At 38.5% G+C, this 27,995-nt stretch overlaps 1 protein-coding gene and 1 non-coding gene across 2 annotated transcripts in view; one reads left to right on the top strand and one right to left on the bottom strand.

Annotated features, from left to right (window-relative positions):
• Nucleotides 1–25,161, top strand: part of LOC124721802 (protein phosphatase inhibitor 2-like) — a 31,040-nt gene extending 5,879 nt beyond the window's left edge. The window contains exons 3-4 of the mRNA XM_047246923.1: nucleotides 13,598–13,689; nucleotides 23,898–25,161. Of these exons, the coding sequence (XP_047102879.1) occupies nucleotides 13,598–13,689; nucleotides 23,898–24,139 (334 nt within the window). The 3' untranslated portion in view covers nucleotides 24,140–25,161. The remainder of the gene's footprint in view (nucleotides 1–13,597; nucleotides 13,690–23,897) is intronic.
• Nucleotides 25,162–27,123: 1,962 nt separating this feature from the next.
• Trnat-agu lies at nucleotides 27,124–27,195 on the bottom strand. Its single transcript has one exon. It is a non-coding gene; the product is annotated as a tRNA-Thr (tRNA).
• Between the last annotated feature and the right edge of the window lie 800 nt (nucleotides 27,196–27,995).

Below are 27,995 nucleotides of genomic sequence, written 5' to 3'. Positions count from 1 at the left end.
TGATCATCGCAGTCTCATTTCATCGACATGGTGTCTGCGACACGTGAGAATAGCTGGCCACATGAGTGGACTTCCATGATAGGCCTAAACCGCAGGCCATTTCTATGAGTATATCTAACGGATCGGGCCTGCTGATCTGAAGCCCATCATTTCCCACTAATGTGCAGGCCCTGCCCGTCAGATCTAGTCTCACTGATCTGCCTGCAAGCCAGATCTGTTTGTGTGTGGCATAATGCAGCGGATTTTCGTGGTTTATCTGTGGACCAAGGACTGCAGTGCTCCTCGGCAGTCCAGAGGCCACAGGCAATGGACTTCAGTAATTGTGACTGTCTGACTGCTAGTAAATTGTACAGTGCGGTGTTGTGTAGACATTTTATTTATTCTAGTACATTTTGGCACTTCAAAAGTAGTTTACATATTAGAGAGTATGGACCATAAGAAGGAAAAAAATTGTGGCAGTCGCTGGCAGTTTGTACACTATGTAGTCAAGTATTTCTTGAAGGAAAAACCACACAGTACTTGTAAAATAAGACATAACACAGTGGGTAATAACTGACAATAATGAACATAGCAGAACCAACGTTTTGTTGGTGGTAACCTATAGTGTTGGTTTACACAACTCTTCCCTGCCTTATACACTTCTCTCACGAGGCCTACTTTTTCTGGGGTTATATCTGAAATCAGTGAAGGTATTTTAAATCTGTCTTGCAACTCCAAAGAAATGTGTATTTTTGTCACCAAATGTTTCATTTTATTGAAATAAAATATCTGTTGTCTTAATGAAGCATATATACCATTTGGCTTGCTTTCTCCATCTAAAAACAGTTAATTACAAAAGATGTTGATGTTAACACTTATGACTTTTGCTCACACATTTAGAAATACAGAAGTCCTTACATTTTTTTGTCAACTTATGTCTGTGCGTACAGTTGAAATCTCAAAATTTGTCAGGGAAATACGCTAAAATTTGTCTGGAAATCAGGGAAATGTCATGGAATTTCACTTCAGGAAACTTTTGGCAACCCTGGTCAGAAATCTGTACATAATTTAGACCCAGAATGTGACTGACTCACCACCATACTGAATATGAGAGACTGCTTTCCTGAGATTTGTGGTGATACCTGTCCCCTCCACACACACCTAAGGTGATATTAAGGTATCAGACAAATCTTGTACATGAGAATGAAGAGAACAAATGATGCAGGCTATGTTTTAGGTGTTCACTTGCCCACTTTCTTCATCCACCAAAGTGCTGGTGGGGATGGAGAGGGGGGTGCTCACTATTATCTGTAATTGATGCATAGTGGCCAACCTCATCATGTGGAGATGGTTGTATAGTTTCGGGGTAGCCGTAGTCCTCTCAGTTGCTCCAAAAGGACAGCATGCAGATCTGTTGCTTTCTCCTTGGAATGCTAAAGAGCTATAATTTGTAGTTAGCAGTCATTATCTAATGATGATCTCTGTGGGTGACACGGAATCCTAAATTTCATAGCATACACAACTCAGTTTGGGGAAAAAAGTGGACAAAGCATGTCCTTTTTCTGTAATCTTCATATACTTCCATGTTATGTACATAATTGGAATGCTTTTGCGTAATTCCTAACCGAAAGCTCACAAACTGCAAGAACTGTAAGATATATAGCTTGTTTTGAAATACTCATTGTCATAAACAGCTGCACCCAGAAGAACCTGACCGGTACACTGCAAACAGGGTGGTTATGTTGTACATCATCAGCTATGCTAATTATTGGTTTGCACAGTTGGCTGCTCACTCAAGGAGCACGGTTGGGCCACGATTTCAAGCCCATCAATTGATATAAAAGTGCCCCAAAGAGCTGTGCTGGCAAGTATGAAGTAGGGTGCATCACCTGGACGTGCATGCACTTTGCACATGTGCAATGTTTGTTGATCAGGTGCCCAGCTGGAAGTGTTGGAGAGGGGCCACATTGTGGCCCCATGAGAGGTTGGGTGGTCCTATCATCATACTGGACACTACGCGAGTCGTGCGGACACCACCAGTGCCCATTGTTGGTGGCATTGGATACAAGAAATCATTTGTGCTGGACATGTAGGATCTAGATGCCCAACAACCACAAGGAATGAGCACCACAGAATTATCCGCTGCATTTGAGCAGATCCAACCACAACAATAAGGGCAAGTCAGTGGGGTGGTCTTCCGTCTATACAACATACTGCAAGTGTTAGTACTGTTGGCAGGTGGTAGCTTGACAAGTGGCGCACTGCACACTGGCCATTACGATGCCTGACACTCAGTGTCACACCCGACTCACCTGCTGTTGGCAACGATGAACATTGGGCTTTTCAGAGTGCCACAAAGAGTAGTTTGTAGTCCCCCATTACATGTCCCACCAGACTGATGTGATGGTGATATCCTATGGTGCTTATTCACTGTTAGTATTCCTCATGGGCTCGGTGACAGCTGCACGGTACATGAATGATGTCCTGCAATTGGTAGTTCTGCTTTTCGTGAATACACTTATGCCCTATTTCTACCAGACAACTGTTATCCTCATACCGCTGCTACCTCCTGAGCATGCTGTGCAGCTATGGATACACTGCTACGGCCAGCCACATAACATGGTTGCTACCCAGATAACAATGTGTAGGTTCCGTGAAGCATGTCATCAAGACCCTCACCTCTGTGGGATCTGCTTGATCAGGTGCAAGCGGCATGGGATGGAGTATTACAGGGGAAAATCTGATACCTTGACAATTCCATACCATGGCATCTGGACCCTTCCAGTCACAATAATGGGTGTCCAATGCCGGTTTAGCAAGTACACTTTGTGGCACCGTAGCATAGTACATGTTGGGCCCTCAAAGTTGAAAGTGTTATCATTTCATATGTGTGGAACCATCTGCACACAGTCCACCTCGTCCTTCTGGGAACAGCTTCTTTCCTGAGAATGAGTGTATGAAATAAATGTGCAGTGCATTGAAATGAATCTCTCATTGCCAAAAACTGAAGAATAACAGCAAACTGCTTCACAGGAATTGCTTTTCTGAATTTTTTTTAACAAAAGGCTCCATCAAATAAACTATAGTTACAAAATTGGGTGGCAACATCAAAGTTACTAGAAGCGGGACCTTCTTCCACATTTAGCATACACAGCATATCATTCATACCATGTATGTTTTCATTCAACCTGATGGCAATGTCTTTCTTTGCTGTACACAATTAAGTACACTATGTAAAATATTGGCAGCTTCATTGTTGCAGTCAGTGTGAATTAACATACAGAAATGTTTTGTCACTAGGATGGATGGGGAGACGATGATAAACATGTTGCAGACCTGTTCAGAAACAATGGTATGAACAGAAACGTGTTTTTGGACTTAGAGTAAATGTGGATTAAGCTTGAAATGGCCTGTAAAGTGTTCATGGATCCAGTATTCTACACAAGCCACATTGTCTTGTTCACAATTGATGACTCTTTGGTCTACTTAATTGCACTGAAAATAGGGGTTTACTGTTACCTGCGTGACACAGGTGACTGTACATACAGGTACTAGTGACTTCCTGTGATCTAGTAGGTACTGAGAAAGAATTATTTAGATCAAAAAAATTGTCAAGACACTGGTGCAAAACTTTAGAAAAGTTTCTAGAAAGTAGTGTCTGTTGTAAAATTGAGACCTATATCTTCCTTTCTTGCGTGGAAAAATACACGTGTAAAAGCAAATGGATCTTCTGAGGAATCCATTAATTTAAAAGAATGTTTTTCCGTTTTACCCATATAAGTATGCTTCATCATTATTTGCAGCAACTCTAAGTTTTGTCATTATATTAATTCACTGTCGTACCTTTTTTTGGTGACTTTGCCCTTAGCCATACCAAACACTTAAATTCTCATGTAGCTTTTCTCAGGTGCTGGGGTGCATGAAGGCAGCTGACTTGAATTCCAATATCTCAGCAGCTTTAGTCTTTGTTAAACTTCCGTTATTCTCCATTGATGATGATTGATTTTCTTTCCACATAGGGACATTCAAACTTTCATTTTATACTTGTTTTCGACATGTGTGCAGTATTGTGCATTCACTGTAGTTCTACCATTGCACGTTAATGCCAGTTAGGCAATAACTAGATTATTTTTCCACAATAGAAACAACTTATCCCTTAATCTAAATGCCATAAACTTAGGGATAAGAGTTTTTAAGAAATAGCACATAACTGCAAATTGTCACGTACACTGACTGGACAGAAAAGACATCTCCAGTGAGATGCTTGAATGTTTGGTGTTGGGGACACCTTATATTAGAACACATGGCAAATACGTTAAATCTTCTGCTGCTACAAAATTGCTCTGCAATCTGTGTTGAGGGCGCCTTTTTGTTATGTCTGTACTGCTTGCCAAATACTGGTGCCTGGTGTTCCGGCCAGTGTGAACTAATCTTTTTGAAAACTTTTAGGTGAAAACATTTGATTTTTGCACATCTTACACTAAATTAAGAACTGAATTTCTTTTAGTTATCTGCCATACTCTCCAACAGGACAAGGCACATCCACATGTGTCCCATGTCACCCAACATGCTCTTGAAGTTGTACATAAACTACCCTGGCCAGCACTATCTCCGGATCTGTCCCCCATTTAGCATGTCATATGGTTGCAGTGAATGAAATGTAGATACGGTATCAGAATTACATTTAAAACATAGAGCAGAACATGTTATTTCATTCTCGAATTACTGAGTCGTATATCCGACAGATTGTTGTGTGTGATGCGGCCATTCATATCCTTGTCCATCGCAAATTGTGGTCATATCAATTATCACATCTCATAAATTATTCATGTTATCGAAACGAGGTTTTTCCAAACGATAGCATGCAATGAGGTACATTTGCACTGGACACTACGAGAGGGCAGTGCATGCAATGATCAAACATGCAGTGCTGTGGACACACCAGGAACCGCGTTATCAGCAGTGGAATGTTGCTAATTGCGCAGTGGTTGGTCACTGCCAGTTTGCCATGGCATACAGAGCTTTGTCTACAACATTGTTAGCATGCCACAACAGTGTGTACGTGAACCATTTGTGCAATTGACGGAGTGTGAACGAGGGCGTATAGTGGGCCTGTGGAAGGCTGGGCGGACATATCCCAGAATTGTGCAACACATGGGTCATGAATTCTCCACAGTGCATCGATGTTGTCACCAGTGATCAGCAGAAGGTGAACATTCCCATCGACCTGAGTCTGGACAGAGGCGATGCACAGCTGCACGCTAAGACCATCACATCCTACAAAATGCCGTATTGGACTGCACTGTCACTTCACAACAACTTACGGACACTGTTGCTCCAGGGGTATCATCGAGAACCATTCGCAACCATCTCCATGAAGCTGGGCTACAGTCCTGTGTACTGTCAGAGCATCTTCAACTCACACCCCATGATCATTCAGCCAGCTTCCAGTGGTGTTGCGATAGGTGTTTATCGAAGGACGAATGGAGATATGTCATCTTCAGTGATGGAGTTGCTTCTGCCTTTGTGCCAATGAGGGTCGTACGCATGTGTGGCATTGCGCAGGTGAGTGCTAAAATCGGGTGTGTATATGACAGAGGCACAAAGGGCCATCACTCGGCATCAGGATATGGGGAACAATATCCTACAGTGGCTGTACCTCTCTTGTGATTGACGGAGTGTTGAACAGTGCACGGTACATTCAAACCATCATGCTACTGTTTATGGACTGGCAAGGTGATGGGATTCTCCAACAGGACAAGGCACATCCACATGTGTCCCATGTCACCCAACATGCTCTTGAAGTTGTACATAAACTACCCTGGCCAGCACTATCTCCGGATCTGTCCCCCATTTAGCATGTTTGGGATTGGACAAAATGTTGTCTTGCGTGGTCTGCATGTATGGCATGAACTCTGGCACAGCTGGAGCACCAGGTGGAAACTGAATGGCAGTCCATTCTGCAAGAATACATTCAGCACCTCTACGATTGTCTCCATGGGAGAATTGCAGCCTACATTGCTGCAAAAGGAGGGTATACACAGTACTAGCACTGACATTGTGCATGCTCTGTTGACATACTCGTGTGTGGTTCTGTCTGAGTGATCATGTTATATATGTCCTCAAGAATGTGGCAACAAAAATTCCCCCTGCGGAGGCGACGAATTAATGGTGTTCGGCTTTCGTTTTCCAGGAGTGTATTTACCCAGCTGCAGCCCATCTACCTTCCTTGCATTTTCATAATAGCCATAATAAAATCTTCAACTCTGGTGTGTTTTCTAATTTGTGTTTCTTTTCCTCCATTGCTCACTGGACAATCTTCAACTTATTTAATGGTTTTCACATTAAGTCTGTCTTGCTTTCATGAGTCAAAACTGGCAGGACATGCTGATTCTAAGCTTTTGCTTTGAGACACATCAGAAACACGGTTTTGAAACCTGTATTTAGTTTCAAGGATATTGTACTTTGCTTGTTCTGTGCTGTCCATCCAGTCACTGTTCTGAACAAGCAAACTTGTCAACTGATTCTAGGACTTCATTGCTAATGTATTCTGTTTCCATCTCAATTTATTGGTTAAGCATTGTAATTTTTGGAAGTCTCTTCAGGTTTGCTGCTGGAGCCTAAAATAAACTCAGTTCGATGTTTCGACGATCCAACTGGTCACAGTCTTCAGGAGAATGCTGCTTCTGCTGATGAGGCCCACTGAGAACTAATGCCAGGCTGCGAAACAACGTCCTATATAGGCCACCATACAGTACACGGCGCATGCACTGCCCGTCACGGTTGCTGCCCCCAAGACGGGGAGGTGGCGCCGCCCTTAGTAGAACTCTGGCGGCGGCGATATATTGCACTCAGGGCCGCACCGAAGAACGTTCTTTTTTTGTGTGGGATAGTACAGGATTCCACTTCCTGCCAAGAGTAAACCCAATGTATCTGTTGATTAACTTATCCGCCAACCTAATTTCAAGTGCCTCTTCATAGACACTGTTCCAAAAACCGGAAGTGTTGGCAACTATCTCAGTTTCATCAAATTTCATACCGTGTCCCTCATTTAAGCAATGTTTTGCTGCTACTGCTGATTTTTCCGTCTGGTGTAGCTTCATATGACAGCAATGTTCCACACACCTGTCATGAATTGTGTGAATCGAACGGCCAATGTAAGCATTCCCACATTGACACGGAATTTTGTATACTCCGGGTTTCCTAGGCCCCAAATCGTCTTTCACACAGCCAAGTAGTTCCCTAATCTTAAAAGGTGGAAGAGACACACTCTTAATATTAAAATTCCTTACAATTCTTCCAGTCTTAAACAATATCCCTCCAGCATAAGTAAGAAGGGCCGCCTATCTATGTTCCTCTTCATGCGCCTCCAGTGATGCTCCATACTCCATAGCCCGATGAATATGCTTCTCAGAGTATCCATTTTCCTTAAAAACAGCCATAAAATGTGCAAGTTCTTAGGTTAAGTTGTCCTAGTCAGAAATGGCATATGCTCTGCGTACCAAAGTCCTAAGGATGCCACTGCATTGGTGTGATGGATGACCACTGGTAGAATGCAGATTCCGATCTGTGTGCATCAGCTTTTGGTGAACACTATGATCCAAAGTACCATCTGGTTTTTTGTAAACCATAATGTCTGAAAATGGAACCATTCCATCACTTTCAACCTTCATGGTAAATTTAATGTGGGGATGAAGACAGTTGAAGTGAAGTGGTCTAAAACTCTTTTAAGAGCATCACGTCCATGGGGTCAGATGAAGAAGGTATCATCCACACATCTCCAGAAGCACGTTGGTTGCAAAGCCGAAATCCTCAGTACCATATCCTCGAAGTCCTCCATAAATAAACTGGCAAATATGGGTGATAAAGGACTGCCCATAGCCACCCTTTCGTTCTGTTAAAAAATATTGCCATTAAATAAAAAATATGTGGATGTCAGCACATGACAAATCTTCACCAACTCATCATCCAGTTTTCCACTGATCAAACTAAGGGACTCTTCCAGAAGGACTCGTATAAACAGAGATAGCACGTCAAAACTCACTGATCTGAAGTACCCAGCCTCAAAGATTTCAGTCACCCAAAAAAATCCACTGAATTGGAGGTATGGTGTTCACACTTGCCAACATATGGACTGAGAACAGATGATAAATATTTCGCCAGGTTATAAGTGGGTGCACTCAAATTACTAGCAATAGGGCATAGAGGAACCCCTTCCTTATGCAACTTCGGCAGACCATACAACCCAGAAAGAGCGGCAGCACCAGGATTAAGTTTCTTATATAAATCTTTAGACAACGGACTCCTTGTGCTTAATCCTCTTTGTGGGGTCACTAGATAGACTCCTGTACGCCGGGTTGTTGAGTTGTAAATCCATTTTTAGGGCATAATCATCCCACGTTACTACAACCATGGCATTCCCCTTTTCAGCTGGTAAAACTACTACATCATCATCATTCCTAAGGGAACGAATGACTGCTTTGTCTCTGTGGAAGAGATGTTATCAATTTTGTATGATTTTCTGGCCTGGCTTCAAACTTGCTCTAATAAGTTCTCTGATTAGTTGTTGAAGTTTTAGTGTTCTAGTGTCAAACAACACAGTGCCATCAGGAAAATGAAGGTGTGTTAGTTATGCCTTACTCCTAAGTTCTCCCAGTTCAAGGATCTCAAAACTTACTGTAAGATTACTTGGAATAGTTTTGGTGATATCGGCATCTTCTTATCTGACTCCTCTTTCCCTGTGCTCATGTATAGCTGTACCATTGATATATATATATTCTTCGGTTTATTAACATAGGTTGAGTAGATGGTTTCATAAGGGCTATCAGAAAAAAAATGTTGAAACTGTTCAACTCTTGCTTTGATAAGATTTTCCGTACTGGAAATAATGTTGGTCTTCATGATCATAAACTGTGACAGTGAATGGATGTATGTATGTGTAATTTCAGAGCTCAGTCAGTCTCTTCAGGTGTCAGTTTTGTTGAGGGGGTACGATCGCTGGTAAAGCTGTTCAGAGGAAATCTCTTAAGAGCTTTACCTTGTACCTTTTGTACGTAATTGTACCACATTGCAAGAATGTTGTAGCAATTACTTCTTAATTTTTTTTTTAAACAGAATAATGGTGCAAATTTTTGTCTAATGAAGTAACAACTGGCAAATAGCACATCACATGTTGGCAACAATTTATACTTGACAAATTACTTGATTTGTAGGTTTGGTTTCTCACAGTAATCTCAAAGGTTGACAGGGTGTATACACTCTGGGACATCCGGGGAAAACCCTGAAATTTTTCATTATTTTAGACTTGAGTTAAATTTTTGTAATTTTGACTGGTAAGAAGTGATGAACAGCAAAATATGTCAAAGGCTTTAGGATGAAGACTATGGAATACTTAATAACAATAAACTGCTGCCAGCGAGTGTGATGTCACAACTGTTTACATAAAGTGTGTTTGAGCAGTTGCCCACAGGCTCACTTGCGTGCGCAGTTGAGTTGCGTATGGGTAGTACCTTCTCCCTCTTCCAACTACTTGACGTGTGGCTGTTAGCTGTATCAGCAGTAGCAACAAACAGCCAGATGCTATCCAGAAAAACTTCTCTTTCTCGCCCAAGCTGCCAAAGATTGCCGCATGTGCATAGCAGTCTGGGTTGTAGTGGGGAGGGGGTTAGTTTCCACGTAAGCAGCGTTCATGTTTAGTGATTTTGCTGTTTCGTGTTTGTTTATATGTTTCACATCAAATGAAATCAAAACAGGTGTATGTGGGTGAGAGCTTAAAGTGAATTAAAATACATTCACATAACTATGAAGGCTAACATATGTTGTTAGTTTTCTGGTTTTATTTTATTTCCATGGTTCTGTCAGTCAGTTGCTTTGCAGAACAATGAAGCTATTTTTGTCAGTTTGCTAAATAAGTGTGGCTTTTCATGCTATTGGTTAGTTTCAACCATTCACTGAATTTCAAGTGCACATTTTCATCTTCTGGAACATATGGCAGTATGCAATCATATACAACCGCTCACTTGATGATGAAAGGTCTGTTCCTAAAGACTTGAAAGTAGCACAGGTCACACCAATATTCAAGAAAGGAAATAGGAGTAACCCATTGAATTACAGTCCCATACCACTGACCTCAATTTGCAGTAGGATTTTGGAGCGTATACTGTACTCTAACATTATGAATCACCTTGAAGAAAATAACTTCTTGATTCATGACCAACACAGATTCAGAAAATATCATTCTTGTGCAACGCAGCTAGCTCTTTATTCCCAAGAAGTAGTGAGTGCTGTCAACAAGGGATCTCAGATCGATTCCATATTCCTAGATTTCCAGAAGGCTTTTGGTACCGTTTCTCACAAGCGACTATTAATCAAATTGTGTGCATATAGAGTATCGTGTCAGTTGTGTGGCTGGATTCGTGATTTCCTCTCAGAGAGGTCACAGTTCGTAGTGATTGACTGTAAATTGTCAAGAACAGAAGTGATATCTGGCATTCCCCAAGGTAGTGTCATAGGCCCTCTGCTGTTCCTGATTTACATAAATGATCTAGGTGATAATCTGGGCAGCCCCCTTAGATTGTTTGCAGATGACGCTGTAATTTACTGTCTAGTAAAATCATTGGATGATCAATTACAAAATGATGTAGAGAAAATTTCTGTATGGTGTGAAAAGTGGCAATTGGCACTAAACAAAGAAAAGCACAAGATCATCCATATGGGTACTAAAAGAAATCTGATAAATTTTGGGTATGTGGTAAATCGCACAAATCTAAGGGCTGTCAATTCGACTAAATACCTAGGAATTACAATTATGAGCAACTTAAATTGGAAAGACCACATAGATAATATTGTGGGGAAGGTGAAACAATGACTGTGCTTTGTTGGCAGAACACTTAGAAGATGTGACAAACCCACTAAAGAGACAACCTACATTACACTTGTCCGTCGTCTGCTGGAATATTGCTGCGCGGTGTGGGATCCTTACCTGGTATGTTTGATGGAGGACATCAAAAAAGTGCAAAGAAGGGCAGCTCGTTTCGTATTATTGCACAGTAGGGGTGAGTGTATCACTGATATGATACGCGAGTTGGGTTGCCAGTCAGTGAAACAAAGGTTGTTTTCTTTGCGGCAAGATCTATTTAAGAAATTTGTCACCAACTTTCTCTTCTGAATGGGAAAATATTTTGTTGACACCCACCTATGTAGGGAGAAACGATCACCATAATAAGAGAAATCAGAGCTCAAATGGAAAGATTTAGGTGTTCCTTTTTCCCACGCGCCATTTGAGAGTGGAATGGTGTAGTAGTATGAAAATGAAATGGTTCAATGAACCGTCTGCCAGGCACTTAAGTGTGAATTGCAGAGTAATGATGTAGATGTAAATAAAGAACCAAACATGAGATAATACAGTACTGGTACTTCAAGAAAATTTGTGTCCCGGAAACTGCAATGAAATCTTAATATCAGGTTGAGGCCTACTTCATTGTGAATCTGGACATATGAATGTGCTCTTTAAGCCAAATTATCCCTTTTAGCATGGTGTACGAAATTCTGATGCGGTTTTTTCTTTTATGATGTCATATAAGATCTCTTAATACTATATGTGTATGAACATATGGGCTTCTTAAATCATCGTAGCTGCCCATGCGCAGTAAGGCCTGTTTTCTGGCCCTCTCTAGCAACTGCCGAAACGAAGCCATTTCTAACAGGTCGCGGGAAAATATTGTGAATGGTGCTTTGAAAAGCATTAGTTTCAAAGTAAGTTTCCTTTTACGCAAGATGTATTAAGTTACATTTGCGAATATGCAATGAATTTCTTAAATCGCAGAGCATTTGATTCTCATTTAAAACTTAAAACATTGTGGACTAGGCACTTAGAAGAATTTTGAGCCCAGAAGACCAGAAATTGTCATTATTTAAAACCTTACTGGCACATTTGTGTGATGTATCTTAAAGTGCAACACATGCAAAAAAGACCGATATTATATGCGAAAGCTTAGCTTTTCTTGTAGCTTGTTAATCCTCAAGACCAATATTGTATGTGAAAGGTTAACTTTCCTTGTAGCTGCACTATGTGTATTAATTTAAATTATCAGCTTTTTGTATTTGTGTGTTCACTCTACTTAACAGTGATGTTGCTATTGGCTGACTGTCATGTGTCCTATGCTCTAAATATCTGCTGTCATTGGCTGGCAAGGTCACGTGACAGGAGCTATGACTGGCTTACAAAAGTGAGTTTGTCTTGATTTCAATGCTTCAAAAACTAACGTGATGTTTTGAACCTGTACTATCGTAATACAAATACAAAAATATGCAGTGTATCATAATATAAAAATATGCAGTGTAAATGTTGCTACACATCAAAGCTTTCCAAAACTTTTATTCTTGCCGAGTTTTTTTGTTCTCAGAAGTTCCACACTGGTGTATAAAACATTTATCATTCAAAGGGTTGATATTTTTACAGCTCCAAGGGAAAGTATACTGTCACATATCATGAAAAAGTGTATTTTTAACCGGGAAACCCGGGGAATTTTTTTTGTGTATAACTCTGGTTGATCTTATAACAGTGGTATGAATTAAAGCTTTACACCCCAAAAGGATGGGCATAGCCAAACATTAGTTGACAAAAGTTTACAAACATTGTTCACGATATAACCTGTAATTTCATCAACAGAAAATTCTATACTTTCTCAAAGACTAACACTTTTCAACAGCTTGTGAGTCTTTCATAGGTATTCTAAATTTTCATTTCTTCTCTTAAGTCTTATTGACATTCGCATTACCAAGAATGGTTGTTTTTGACCATTCAGTTTTTCTCTTCAGTTTGTTACTATCATTTATTTGCCATTTTATTTTCGTTTAGATAATTCATTGTCCTCTTACACCCTCCTTCACCTACCAGCCTTTCATCTAATTTTCCACTCTTATCTATCTTCTTTCGGCCGTTTTGATTCATTGCCATACAGCCTGTGTGATAAAACAGATTTAGTGTGTTGCAGTGTAGAAGTTCTTCTCTCTCTCTCTCTCTCTCTCTCTCTCTCTCTCTCTCTCTCTCTCTTTCTTTTTGAAAAGTATTTCTAAATAATCAGTCACAGGGCTTATGTCTGCTTCAAGCACCATTAAAAAGTATATATATTGTATATATTTCGTACAATAATGTGTATTTTAACCATGAAAGTAATTGGACCCTCATGGGAATACAGGACTTTTGGGTGGGCATTTTCTTGTTCTTAATGCTGTCAAAAGCACTAAAAACTTGAATTTGAGCCCAAAGTAGGGACATTAATATAAATACTGAATGTATTATGTATAAAGTGCCACGATAAATTTGTTGGCTCAGTATGTAGTGGCATTTCATCACAACAAAACAATCACATTTCAACCTAATTTAGACCTTGGTTTACACTACAGACCAGTCAGTCACCTGAACTTTTACATCAAAATTAGTAAATAAAATGTCATTGGTGGCATCACTGATGATAAACGCAGATTGCCACTACCACTAACTTCACTATGCTCTGTTTCTTGTACTTTCTGCCATTTACCTTCATAGTGTAATGTTGCATATTCTCAGTAATTGAGCGTATGTGTACATTCTTTAATTTTGATCTTATTTCCACAGAATTCGACTTGAGGCAACAAAGCCACCAAAAAGCATTGAAGAAGATTCAGAAAGCGAAGAAGATAGTGAAGATGAAACTGATGAAATGAAAGGTAATACTTGACAAAGCACTTTTCGATACTACAAGAATTCAAAATGGACACATTGTGTTTTTGTAGTAATTGTATTTTGTGTGTTCCACTGTCAGTAGTTTGCCTGCTGGTAGTGTGCATGAAACAAGGCGGAAATACATATTCAGCAGTACAGTAATTCTAGTGCATTTGCTCAAATAAGTATATCCGTGATGGTATAAACAGATATATTTGACTGTGCCCAGGGTAAATTGACAGGATTTTTTGTGTAATTGGTTTCTTAATATTATATTTATCTTCAATTTAAGGCATTGCATCAGATAGTTCCGTGAACATTAATGATCAGTTCACTCAGAAAAGTGTATAAATTTGTTAATAATTTGCAAAGATTGTTTTCAGTGTGTAGTTCAAATTCTTCTAGGTTTTTAGTGGCATTTCATCATTATTGTGGTTTGCAGATTAAATTTCACTCTAGTCTCCTAGGCAGAAGAAAAAATGATGAATCAGGTTGCGGTCAACATATCCTGTGATTATATGATGACTAGGTACCTGAAGAAATTAACATTTGGTACAAATACAAATACAGATTCAAATTCTGCCCCAGAATGCAAAAATGTGAAATTACTAGGGTGTGCTGAAAAGTAGGGCCTCCGAATTTTTTAATTTGAGAACTCTTTAGGCTTTTAAATTTAAAAAAAAAACTTTCTTAATATTCTACACCTTTATCAAAATAGTTGCCAGGGCGACGAACACATTTGGCACAAAGAAATACCGGATTACTGATACCATCAGTGTAGAGTGGCTGACTTCACTAATGAAGCCACAACCTTACCTTTTCTTGCACTGCTTCATCACTGTCAAAGAGAGGTCCTCGAAGGTGTTCTTTAAGTTTTGGAAACAGATGAAAATTGAATTGGGCCAAGTCAGGACTGTATGTGGAGGGTGATCGATGAAAGTGAACCCAAGGCACCAGATTGTTGCAGTTGTCGTGGCACTCATGTGTGGTCTGGCAGTGTTGTGCCGAAGGAGAGGGTACTCCATGTGTAGGACACACTCTTTGAATTTGTGTTTTCAATTTTCTGATTTTTTTTTTTTTTTTTGGGGGGGGGGGTGGTTGTTGTCATGCAGTGACATAGTTACATACCACCTTGTTACCCACTTAAATTCAGAGTCCTCTTGCGTCAGAGGATTGCTACTTGTCAGTGAAGCAGGAAAGTCAACAGAGTAATATGCATGCCTTGTAATACCTCAGCCGATATTGAAAAGTGAATAAAAAAACTCGGAGGCATTACTTTCTAACATGCCCTCGTACCTAATAAATGCTATTTGATTGTGAATTATATCCAGATGAACTATTTTTGTCAGTGTGTGAAATGTTTATTTTCTGCATAAACATGGTGTCCCAGGAGGATGGTTAATATTCAGGAATGTCAGGAATGATCCGAAGCAAAACAGTCTAGTAAACATGGGCTCTACCTCTTCTTCTAAAAAAGTGCTCATAGCTCTTCATGCATTTTAGACCCGTGTTTACTAGACTTTTTGCTCGAAATGATGATTTCTGCCATATCGCTGATATTTACCAATATCAGTGATATTGAGCAATTTTCAGTCACTGGTATTTGCACATCATCTTAACAAATTAGGCAAGAAAATGTGCTTAATAACATACTTGTAAAATAAAAAGCTGCATGAATGCGGCGACGTATTTGTGTGCTCAGTACTCTGTGTCAATCCAATTGTCTGTGGTTCAGATGGTGCTATAAAACGCACACTGCATAGGGCAATACAGGACTAAGCTGCAGACTTAATGTCTTGGAACAAAGAAATGTATAGTTCGCCTGCTAGCTAAAATTTGAAAGTTGGTACAGTCTGGACACTCTTGGGTTCTGGATGTTTTGAACTGTGGTTGCATCAAATACCAGTAGAGGTTGGGTCTGAACTACAAAGTTCAACACTGCTGACCTCAACAAGCAATAGTGTAGTAGCAGTTACTGATAGCTGAGTATTGTACATTGGTGGTTGTTTTCTTATTTTGAAATGGTTCTATCATGGACTTAGATTACAATCTTCATCACACCAGAAGGGGTCGGTGAGCCCTATGACCTTTCGGAAGTTCGGCTATTGCAGTAACACACAATATGTGTGTAAGGTGGCTGCCCTGCAGGAGGGAGGCACAGCTTCTTTCCCCCCACTGCCCCTCTGGTGGTCCTAATGCTAGTTTATTTACACTTGGGGCTGGCAGCCAGTTTATAGGATCTAATACAGTGATGGGAAAACAAAACCTGTCAACATATTTCAACAGTGTCAAAATCTTCCCCTAACTTATGAATAGTTACTTTCGATTCTACTTCTATGCTAAATACCTTATCAATTCTTCCTGTAGCGATGTCAGTTGTGGGTCTCCCGCTATTAATGCCAATGAAAGATTAAAATCAATATTCTGCAAAGTTTGTAATCATTGAAGTGGGTGGGAAAAGAAAAATGTGGAGGAACACCTTAAATCAGCAAAGATTATGTTCACCAGTGGGAAAAGACTGCTGGTTCTCAACAGAAACTATCATTTGTTCAAAGCATAAATAGAGCCAAAAGAAGAAAACAAGCAATGATAATTTCAGAAAAAAATTGTTGAAGTTTTGGCAAAACCAAATATTCCAGTCAAAAACTTCAGGCATGTAGCATGGCAACCTTTTAAGTTTGGATGTCTCATCATTTACAGACAAAAAATTTTAAGTGTGAATTTTGCCAAAAGAAGATGCTCCAGTTTTCAGGTCCCAAGTAGTGCTACTGTTATTGACACTGTGGATAGCTGATAATTTTGTCTTTGAGTAGATAAAATGTTTCAGTAATACATAGTAAGAATGGTACTCCAGTTTTGAGTGTGGTTTTCGCAAACATTAGCCCAGAATTAATTTGCTTGTGTCAACTTAGTGCAGGGTAATTTAGATCAAAGACCAAAATGAGAAATTGTTTGTACAAGATTTACTAAATGATTTGCACAGTTTGGATTGGTTATCTTAAGAGATACAGTTCAACAATCAAAATTTTGAAAATGTTTTTTGGTGGGAAGATATAACCTGCAGTTTCTGCTAGTTGGAGTAGGAAGTTGAGGTCATTAAAGCATAGGATTTTTTGGTTGATGTATTCCCAGTCCACTTGAAGTAGACATAAAATTCCAGATTCAGGTACAACCAGTGGTGGATGTAGTGGAGAAGAATTGATTGGTCCATTGGCAGACATTACAAGTGACATTGATGTATGGAATAAAATTTCTCCAGATAATCTGTTGTTTTGTTTTGTTTTTATTTTTTTATTTAAAATCTGAAAGATGGGATTGAAATGTGCCTTACAATGAGAGGCCAGACCAAGTATCACCAATTTTGATTGGCTTCAGCATACTGTATGGGATTACTTGAAAGAAACTCCTGTGAAAGGCTTTAGGTTGCTGTTCTTCTGTTTATGAAACGTAACAGGGGTCAAAAATTGCTATAGGATCCATTTTGACCTCAATGAAATGATTAGATCGCTCATAAATAAGAAAATTCTAGTTATATGTATCAGGTCCACAACCTCTTAGTGTCAGTGATTGTTGAATGGTAGTAATTTTGATCTGTTGCAGATACATTTGCTAATTGGGGCTGTTGCGAAGTAGTGGAAGCCTTGCATTCGCATGTCAGCTTCCATGCCCATGGATTGTGAATCACTTTTTATGCATTACTATTAACTTCTTGGCAGGGGAATGAAAGTAGTTGTGAAATCTATGTTTATCATTAAAAAAAAACTTCTGAACAAGGAAAAAAATCAGTGTATATCCATATGAACATTGATAATGTTTGTTGATCCCCATTGCAGACTGGATTTTGAGTGGATTTCTGGATTTCTCACAAAATATATTATCGTGTTTTAGGGAATATCAAGATGGGAGCAATAAAGCATGACATACTTATTGGTAATCTCTCATCACCCCCCCCCTCCCCCACCTCTCTCTCTCTCTCTCTCTCTCTCTCTCTCTCTCTCTCTCTCTCTCTCTCTCTCTGTCTTTCTCTCATTTGGGAGGACGACAGTTCAATCCTGCGTCCGGCCATCCTGCTTTAGGTTTTCCGTGATATCCCTAAATCGCTCCAGGAAAATGCCGGAATGGTTCCTTTGAAAGGGCACGGCCTGCTTCCTTCCCCGTCCTTCCCTTATTCGATGAGACTGATGACCTCGCAGTTTGTCTCTTCCCCCAAACAACCCAACCCTCTCTCTCATTATCTTAGATCCCGTGTCAGGGCAAGCCTTCTCAGTGCATCAAATGGTACTGACTATTGGAGGGAAAACAGAGAAATCCTCTACACCAAACACAGTTGATGACATGTCAACTTTGTGTGAACTCCTGGAACAGACCGCTAACTGTGCATAAAGTTTGCACCCTTATGCTTGGTTATGCAGTTCTGTAAATGTTTCAAGAAGTGTGCAGCAGTTTCATAATTTCCGAAGTTCTTAACTTGATGAGAGAAGAAAGTCACATGATTGGCAGAGGGATGTACACTTCTGTCAGAATGACTCTGGTTCTATAAACCTGCTGACTTTGGGTTGTCCAGAAATATGGAATTATAGGTAACTATATCAATTTGCCCATTCAGTTTCTGCTATTTCCCTATAAAGTGCTCCAGGCAAATATTGGGGTGGTTCCTTTGGAAGGGCACAGCCAATTTCTGTCCCATCCATGAAACAATCAGAGCTCATGCTCTCTAATGTCATTGTTCAGGGTGTATACGCCACGGAACAACTGGGAAATAAGGGAGAAACCCGGGAGTTTTTCATCTGGGATAAAACTGGGAATATTTAAGAATTCTGGGAATTTTTCATTGTTTCAGTTTTCAGTTAATTTTTCGTAATTTTTACTAGTAAGAACTGGCGCTAACAAAGAATATTACTGTATCCAGTTACTGCAGAGTAATACTGCAGCAATAATATATAAACGAGAGAGAAAACAAACAAAATAAAAGTTGCAAAGGAAATGCGCCATTTACAGCAACAAAACACAGCGCACACACAAGCGTCTGCCAACAACAAAGTGTGTCAAAGGTTCTAGGACGAAGACTATGCAGCACTTCATAACAACAAACTCTTTCTGATGAGCGTGACGCCACAACTGTTTACATTAGGTTAGTTTGAGCAATTGCCAGCAGACTGAGGTGCAATTGAGTCTCCTATGAGCGGTAACTTCTCCCGCTTCTGGCTACTTAAAGTGTGGCTGTTAGCTATATTGGCAGTAACAACAAGCAGCCATATGCTACCAGGAAAAATTTTTGTCATACCAAAGCTGGCAGATTCGCACATGCGCAGAGCAGTAAGAGTTTTAGATGGGAGGGGTAGTCTCCACGTGGCCTGTGTTTACGTTCAGTGATTTTACTGTTCCCTCTTAATTTACAGCTCATGTCAAATGAACACAAAACAGATATCTGTAGCAGGGAACTGTCAAGTGAATTAAAATACATTCACATAATTACAAAAGGCTAAAATATGTTATTAATTTCAGTTTTCTTATTTCCACATTTTTGGCAATTGAGCATTAATCCCCTTGCAGGACAATGAAGTTATTTTTGTCGGTTTGCTAAAGAAATTTGGCTTTTATTAATCCTTTCTGCTGATGCATTCAATTTATGTGAAACAGTGTTTCATTCTGTATTCCCTGCTACTTTCAACTGTTCACTAAGTTTCAAGTGCATGTTTTCATCTTCTGGCACATATGGCATTATACCATAATGAAGAACAAAACATGAGAGATATTATTTCATGTTTTGTTCTTTATTATGGCATAATAGCAGTGGTGGTATTCCAAGAAAATTTACATCCCGAAAACCACACTGAAAGCTTAATATCAGGTTGGAGTGTGCTTCATTGTGAATCTGGACATAAGAATGTGCACTTTAAGTCAAATTATGCATTTTCCTATGGTTTACAAATTTCCGATGCTCTTGGAGTATCCTTTTGTTAAGATTACACATACGAGCATATGGGCTTCCTACGTCATCGTGGATGTGTACACACAGTAATGCCTATTTTCTGGCGCTCTCTAGCAACTGCTGTTTGTAACAGGTAGCAGGAAAACATTGCAAGTGGATGCTATGGGTGAGAATGTTCGATGACTCTTAAATCGCAGGGCATTTTATTCTCATTTAAAACGTAACACTGTGAGGACCAGCCACTTAAAAGAATTTTGTTAGCTTTTCTTGTAGCAGCACCATGTGTATTAATTTAAACCATTAACTTTTTCTATTTGTGTGTTCATGGTACTTAAGTGTTGTTGCTATTGGGTGACTACATCATGTGCCCTATGCTCTGAATACCTGGTATCATCGACTGGTGAGATCATGTGACGAGCTATGATTGGCTTACAAAATCGCATTGCAATGTCGATTTCAATGCTTCGGAAATGACGTGCTAGTTTTGGCGGAATTCAAATTTATACTTTCATAATACATGTTGCTGCACATCAAAGATCTTTCAAATTTTGTAAGTGCCAGAAAGTTCTAAGATGGTGTATAAAACCTTAACCATTGGAAAGGTTGATAATTTTTACAGTTCAGAGGGAAAGCATACTGTAACTTAACATAGAAAAAGTGCATTTTCACCTGGAAAATTCGGGGGAAAACCCAGAAATTTTTTCCGGGGGAAAACCCAGAAATTTTTTCCTTGTCCATGTGTACACCTTTTTGTCGACAGGACGCTAAATCCACTCCTTCCTTCCTTCCTTCCTTTTTGTAAGTGGTAGTTATCAATCTGCAGAATTTCTCGTGCTAAGGAGTAAAAAAAAAAATGTATGAAGTGATTCGAACCCATGCGCACAGAAGCAGTAAAGAACTGCATGCTAGCCTGATGATGCCATTTAGTCAGTGCTTCAGTTAGCAAGGGATTTCCACCTGAAGTACATCTGCAGTGGATCAGAATCATTAATTATTTGAAATCTTGAAGCTTGTTAGATTGTGAACCTGATAATAAAAATAAAATTTCTGTGTTATTGAGTACTCTGATTCCATCTGCTCTGAAACATATTGTTACTCAAGATCTTGGACCTTAGTTATTTTTAATGGGACTGTAATTACCTAAACATTTCCTCAGGTGTCACTTTATAGCAGTACCATATTGAAATTGCTGGTTCGCAAAGTCTGGCTCTTCTTGTTAGACAGTTTTGTCAGTACTATTCCAAACAGTTCATGGCTTCATTAACTGAAGAAACAAATGTCTCTGTAAACCATGACATAGAAAAATGTGAATCAAAATAATAGGGCAGCCCTCTGACTGGAGGAATACACACATTTATAAAATAGTTGTTTCTGAAGTTTTGCTGTACATAGGCCCTTGATTTATTGCATCAGTATAACCTTAATGCTGTAAAAATTTTCATTATCAGGTTCTAAATAGAAAAGAGTTAAACTGTTATCAATGTCTCTGACAACTCAGTGCAGAATTAATGACTCCCACCCCAAAATACACTAGCTTTAGACCATTTCAGTATCCCTGATAGTAGTAATCATTTTCAGGGCAGTACTCTTTTGTGGTAAATCGGTGACTTTGTGATGCAGGTGCCTATTTCCCAGTCAGTATATAAAAACAAATATGGTTTGAAACTTTATGAACTGTATGAAGCTAATTTGGCTTGTGAAATGAAACTCTGCTGTGGCAAGTCAGAGGAAAAGGCAGAGATCAGTAATGTATTTGATTTTTCTTTTAAAACTCCCAGGAACCAAGGGTGTGTGATATTTAAGAATTTTAACAAACCTGTCATAGACTTATAAAATGTTTGGGTCATTACATATCAGGAAGGATAACTCAAAAATGTTAGTTTCTTTTAAACTGAAGAAGTCTGTGACACCATTGGAAATAAATAACATTGCTGTTTCAGAATAGGAAGCCAAAGGGATGTTTCCACTCTTTATAAGATGTTTCGTACTGAAATGATAGTTCATTATAAAAAATCACAAAAATCTTTGAAACCCAATACAGTCAGTGACATACCCAACATTGATAAGTCCGATCAAATGCTGTATTATTCACCTATTTGAAAAACTAATAGCACTTGTTCTGTACGTTATTGATATTTCTTCACAGAGTGTACGTACCTTCCACCTGAAAACAACTTCAACCTCTATGAAGTTTATATTTAAAATGGTGGTGGGAAATCGTTGGCCAAATGAGAACAGTAGACTGGATTAAGAAACCAACTTACCATACAGAAGAGGTGTTTGGCTGTGAATTAGCAATAATAAAAAATTCAGTGGTAGAAGAAAGTTTAGATATACCATTTTAATATTATTTTTTTACTGGGACAGATAAAATAGTTATGTAGAAGCATTTTTTCCATCTACTAAGATACTCAAGGCATGTAAATTTTGTGCTTTTGTTAGAGTTTTTGTGTGTGATTTGTAGGTGCAAAAACACATTTAGAGTTAAATATTAGTTACCGTCAATGGTGAGATTGTTGAGTATGGCATAATTTTTAATTGCCAATTGATATGTTGAATTCTGTTGCCAGAGTTGATGATGATGATGATGATGATGATGATGATGTGATTCATTAATATTTAATTAGATTTTACACTGTTCATTTCACATCTACATAAAAATACCTGAAGTGCCTCTAAAAGCATATGTCAGAACGGATGGCTTACAAAGGCACTGAAATATGAAAATAACTTTATTGGTACCCTCTTAGTACAAACATGATAAATATTTTCAGTGTGCAACCAGGAAGAAGCCAACAGTTGCTCTTATCTCTTACATGTATACTCACAAGCCAGTGTGCTGTGAATGACCAAGTGTAATCTTAACTAATAATAGGCATTGTCTATCCTATTCTACTAGCTTATGGTGTAGAAGTAACTGTATATCACTCTATGCAAGATATGTCAAAGACAGCAGAATTGATGTACAGTATACGTCAAATATTGTTCATCTAAATTCATTCAATGTGGGTTTAAAAGAATTTTGCCTGGCTTTAAACTATTCATATTTTATTTCACATCTTCAGACTGCTCCTATTTTATTTCACCAAGCATCTCAGACTTGTGTGTGAGCTATACTGATTTGTTAAAATCTTGACAGTGTGTCTGAATTCCTCTGATGCATCCTACCAGACCTACTTGATAAGGACTGAGCTTTATTATTATTATTTTTTCTGTTAGAGGTGCTACACGCTTTGGGAATCCCACCATGAAATCGAAGTCTTCCATTGGTCTTCCGTGGTACAGGTTTCGTGAATTCATTCTGTTTCGTGGTTTTGAGCAAGAATGTGTAATGGTGAACAGATGGTACTCACATTACAAAGAACAGCAGTTCAACTACCATCCAGCCATTGTGATTTAAGTTTTCCATAGTCTTCAATAACTTTACATACATGGATGGTTCCTTTGAGAGTAACAACCAAATTCTTTTCCATCTTAGCCAAAATTTGCATTTGTGCTCTATCTCTGATGACTTAGTTCCCAACATAATGTTAAATACTAATTATTCTTCTTTCTATTTCATGTAGTTTCCCATTTATTTAAATATTATGGCAATATTCAGTAATAGAATTAGTGGCGAACTTCTTGGAACCTTTTGTATTCCTTTATTTATGAGCATTATTATGTATTTACCCACATTTAAAGAGAACTGCCTGTAAGTACATCAATTGGAAATGCCATAGTCACTGCATCTCCGTATCATTCAGTGACTGATACTTTTCTGCAGACAATAGCATCCTCGGTGGACAATATGAGATTGCTAGTGACCCTATCCGATAAATTGTTTATTTGTATTGAGAACATTAGAGCTGCTATTATCCGTACTTGCAGAATTTGATGATTCACCCAAGTTTATTTGCAAGATATTCTGCAGAGGAAAAAAAATGAGCTGTTGTTTCACGAGAGTGCTAGTTCCTGAACCCTTCATAATTTTTTTAGAAGGATCTTTTTATCAACCGGTATCATTATGTTAAATAGTTCAGAATATGTTTTACGATCTGCCAGCACACTGAAATTGTGGGTTTTGTAATTCTATTGATGCATTCATATACCAGTTTCATATTTTAGATTGTTGTACAGTGGAGCATAAATAGAGCTTTTGGATATCACATCATGTGTACGAATATTTTATCATCGCTAAGAACTCATATGTTATTGTGGACAATCATTCAGTTATTGTTTTATGAATTTCAGTTCACTATGGTATTCACAAAGTTAATATATTATTTTCTTGCATTACAGCCAAGCGTGTGGCATTTGAAAGCAAACGAAAAGCTCACTACAATGAGTATTATGCTGTAAAGCTTGCTCGGAAGCTGATGGAGCAAGAGGAAGAGGTTGAAGAAGATGATTACTGTGAGCATGATGAAGCAGTAGAAATGGAGGAGGATGATAAACATGCACAACAAACGACTGAGAACAGTGCCAGTGCTTCAAATATGAACTGTGTCACAGTACCTGCAGCAACAGGACATTGCAGTTAAATCTTTCTGGATTGTGTTACTAACTGGATCTTATTTAAAACATTACAGACTGGTGTTCATCTGTGTCCATTAAGTTTAATTTATCAAAAGAAACAATACTTTTCCCCCTTCCCAAATGACAAAACTGATCAGTAAAAGTATAACATTGGTTTTTGACATTAATTGCTAAATGTGAATGCACAATTAAATGCAGCTAAAAATTTTAATATATATATGTATGTATGTATCAGATGTAAAAACCCTTCAGTATTTTGTCCAATATAGGGCATATATATGTGTGAGATTTGAAAAGTGGAAGCTGGAATTCTTTTAGAACTGAAATCTTTTTTTCCGGTAGATTAATGCTTAAGTTTGTAACAAAACTGAGGTTACTTAGGAAAAAATTAGGGAAATTTGAAGTCTGAGGATTGGTGGGCTGTCACTTACCAGATGAACATGTGGCAGAGCTGATAAAAATCTACTGAAGAAATTGTTAGAAGGGTTTAGAGAGATGATGTTGAAGGTAGAATTATGGCTGAAAGGACAGTTTTTTGTTTAAAGACTTTTGAAAGAGTTATTCTCACATATGAGAATACACAAATAAAATGCCTTTATTTTCCTATGCAGTTATTTTTTTCCCTACGAATATATGGCAGCATTGAAGTCTGTCAAGCTCTTTATTTTTATTTTACCTAGCAAATTAAAATTTGTATTTGGGTGCTATCTTTATATATAATAGTTTCAGTTCACTGGTCAGTGACAGTTTGCTCCTACCTTTGGACTGCAAGGAAGTTTTGTCAGTCGTGATTTGTGTCATATAGCATGTACCATTCCTAAGCTTCCCAGTGTGATAGATTTATTGCTAGTGTAAACAGTTATGTTCGTGATCTGTTTTCATAGGGATGAAATGCATCATGCTACATTCCTGTAACCACTGGTAAGAAATTTGTAAATACATTTCTTTATTATATTGTGGATATGTTGTAAGATGTTATTCTTGATTGTATAAAGTACTGAAATGCAAATTCTTATTTTTTCTGAAATATTTTGTTTCATATTTCTGATATATAAAAAAGATATTTCACCCTGACAAAGTTCCGTATTAATTGTTTACCCCCACCCCCTGTGTTGTGTAAGACACACATCATCCCGGGACTAGTTTGTCATCTATGCATTAAAATCGTTTCTTTGTAATCCCATTGTTCGCAGAAAAGGTAGGTTTTTTCCCCCCTCTCCTCATAGTGCAGGAGGCATATTTGTATGAACAGCACTTGGATGCAGAACAAAAATTTAAACTGATGCTTGACTTTTCATGTTCATTTTCATGCAGTGTACTGTACTCTAAACACTGGTTATTCTCTTTAAATAAATACAATCCTACCCAACCTGTTTTTCACAATAAACATTACAGAAATCTTTAAAGTTAATAATTTCTTTGCAGATGTTAGCAACCAAAATGAACAGTAGTTTATCCCTGCATTTTTGTTGTGAAATAAAATACTGATCTTTCTTCATGCGAACACATTGAGTGTAACACCATTGCACAGAGAAACTCAATGGTGAGTGTTGTGCACACATTTCAGTCTGTAATAGTTCCATTCTAATGAGGAAAGGAACTCTGATGTATGTTATTGGTGATGAAGCTTTTAGGGAAGGTAGGAGAGAGTGCTCTGTGAGAACAGTGGGTGCAAGAACATCTAACTAGCATTGCTTTTATATTTGATTTGCTTAGCATGTAAAGTAATGGTGAACGCTATGCCATGAAGGAAATATTCAGTAATGCTACCTTCTTACCAAGATTAAAAATTTATTACATTTTCTTTCATTTAAATAAAGAACTTGCACTTTAGGTTATTAATAATGGTGTTTACAGTGTTAGCTAACCTCTTTAAGTTGTGACACTGAAAATATGGCCATGGTCAGTGACACAGTTTATAAAATATGGAATTTCCATAGTTAATTTATTGTTTATATGCATAAATGTACACCAAGTTGGAGTGAGAAAAGAGCATTCCAATTTGCAGTTAGACAATTGATATGGCCTACTGCATGTGTGTGTTGGAGAGTAGTCTTCCTCCACTTTTTTGAAGAAAGCAGACCTGTGGGAAAGATAGATTGAAGTACAAAAAAAAATTGTACTTTTTGTGGCAGTATTACAAGAAAATTTCACATTTGTGTCCTGAACATGAATTATGTAGTACCAAAAGAGAGATCTCAAACATTTTGCAGTGTTAACTGGTGTTTTAATGTTGCTGTTTTCTAAGTCGTCAAGATGTTAATTAAAATGTAGTAAGAATACAAAGTTAATTTTTCTTCTGATACTTAAAAAAAAAAAAAAACTTATCAATGCTATTAAACCAGAACTTCGAGAGAGAAATTTTGAAAATGTAGCAATTCTTATGGCTTTTCCAGAACACCGCAACTTTTGTGACATGTGAAATCAAAATATGGGGTCCTTAACATGTCATTTGTTGCTGCAGTGAAAGGAAATAATGTGCATTGTGCTAGATAGTGTATTGCATATTCATACATAAGCTCACCAGATAAAATAAGTTACCCCATTGGATACTTTGGAGAGTTCTAGTTTGCATATCACTGATACCAGTTCATCATGTGACTTTTCACATTGAAGTGTTATTTTTATGTGAATAGGTTATATGGAATTGGCACAATAAAATAGGTCAAGATGGAGATGTGACAGAAAGGAGGTATTTTGGATGTTCCCACTGTGAATTAAGTTTCCTTATTTGTTGGTAAATCAACACACCGCCCAATTTGACTACAAGGAGTGACGTTACCTAGCCATGTAACATAGCATAAGGACACTGGCCATAAAAAATCCTAATTGACAGGGTCTAGAGAAGAGTGTAACGCCATCTCAGTGACAATCTGATTCAAACCCAACAGGAATTGCTGCTTAAGTGTAAGCAGGTCTGGCTTGGCCAGTTTCCAAGTGAACACTGTGAAGTATGTGTGTGCAGACTGAAGTGATGGATGAAAATTTTTACCAAGGCTGGGATTCGAACTCAGGTCTCCTGCTCACTAGGCAGATGTGCTAACCACTACGCCACCCTGGCACAGTTGCTTTGCACAACTGCGTGAACAACCATAGCGTGTCTCCTTCCTCAATCCAAATTCCCATTCACTCCTCAGCCTACTTGGGTTTTACCCTAAACTCGAAAGGCATTTCAGAGGCTCCTCCATCTGTATTAGAATAGCACAACGCCTACAGCATGCAATGAACATTTGAGTCTCATCATGAGTGTGTGTAATTGTGTGTGTACTTTCACTAGAGAAAGACCAAGAGCTCAAAAGATAGTATAAATACTGTTTTCTGTTGCTATGTGCCACATGTCAGCTACAGGTGAGTGATTACCTTTTCTTTATTTTATGTACATACCTTGTAAAAGAACACTGGTCATAGCAGCATAGAGCTGCAAGCCATTAATGAGCCAAAGAAACTGGTTGCTAGGACATTGGTAGTGTGGTGGAATGTCATAATTTTCTCTCATTTTAAATTATGCAAAGAGTTTAATGCACTGATGGCCCACTGAAGTGGTTAGTCTGTAGTGTGTAATTCATGTTACCAAGTACCACACAAGGATATAGAGAGTTGCAGACAGGTACAATGAAAAGACTGTTAAACATTTTAGCTTTCAGACAACAAAAAAGTTCTTCGGAAATAGAAAATGCACATAGTCTGGTTGCTTGTAAAACAGTTGGGCCACATACAGCCATGTGTGTACATTTACTGTTTCTGAAAGAGGACTTTTTTTGTCCAAAAGCTTAACTGTTTAGCAGTCTTTTCATTGTGCCTGTTTGCAACTCACTGCCTCCCATGTGATGAATAACACTCAACCCTTTTCATACTATTCTT

Source organism: Schistocerca piceifrons, chromosome X, assembly GCF_021461385.2.
Source record: "Schistocerca piceifrons isolate TAMUIC-IGC-003096 chromosome X, iqSchPice1.1, whole genome shotgun sequence".
In the NCBI taxonomy this organism is placed as follows: Eukaryota; Metazoa; Arthropoda; class Insecta; order Orthoptera; family Acrididae; genus Schistocerca; species Schistocerca piceifrons.
Note: the sequence above shows the minus strand (reverse complement) of the source record. Positions and strands in the feature narration are given on the sequence as shown.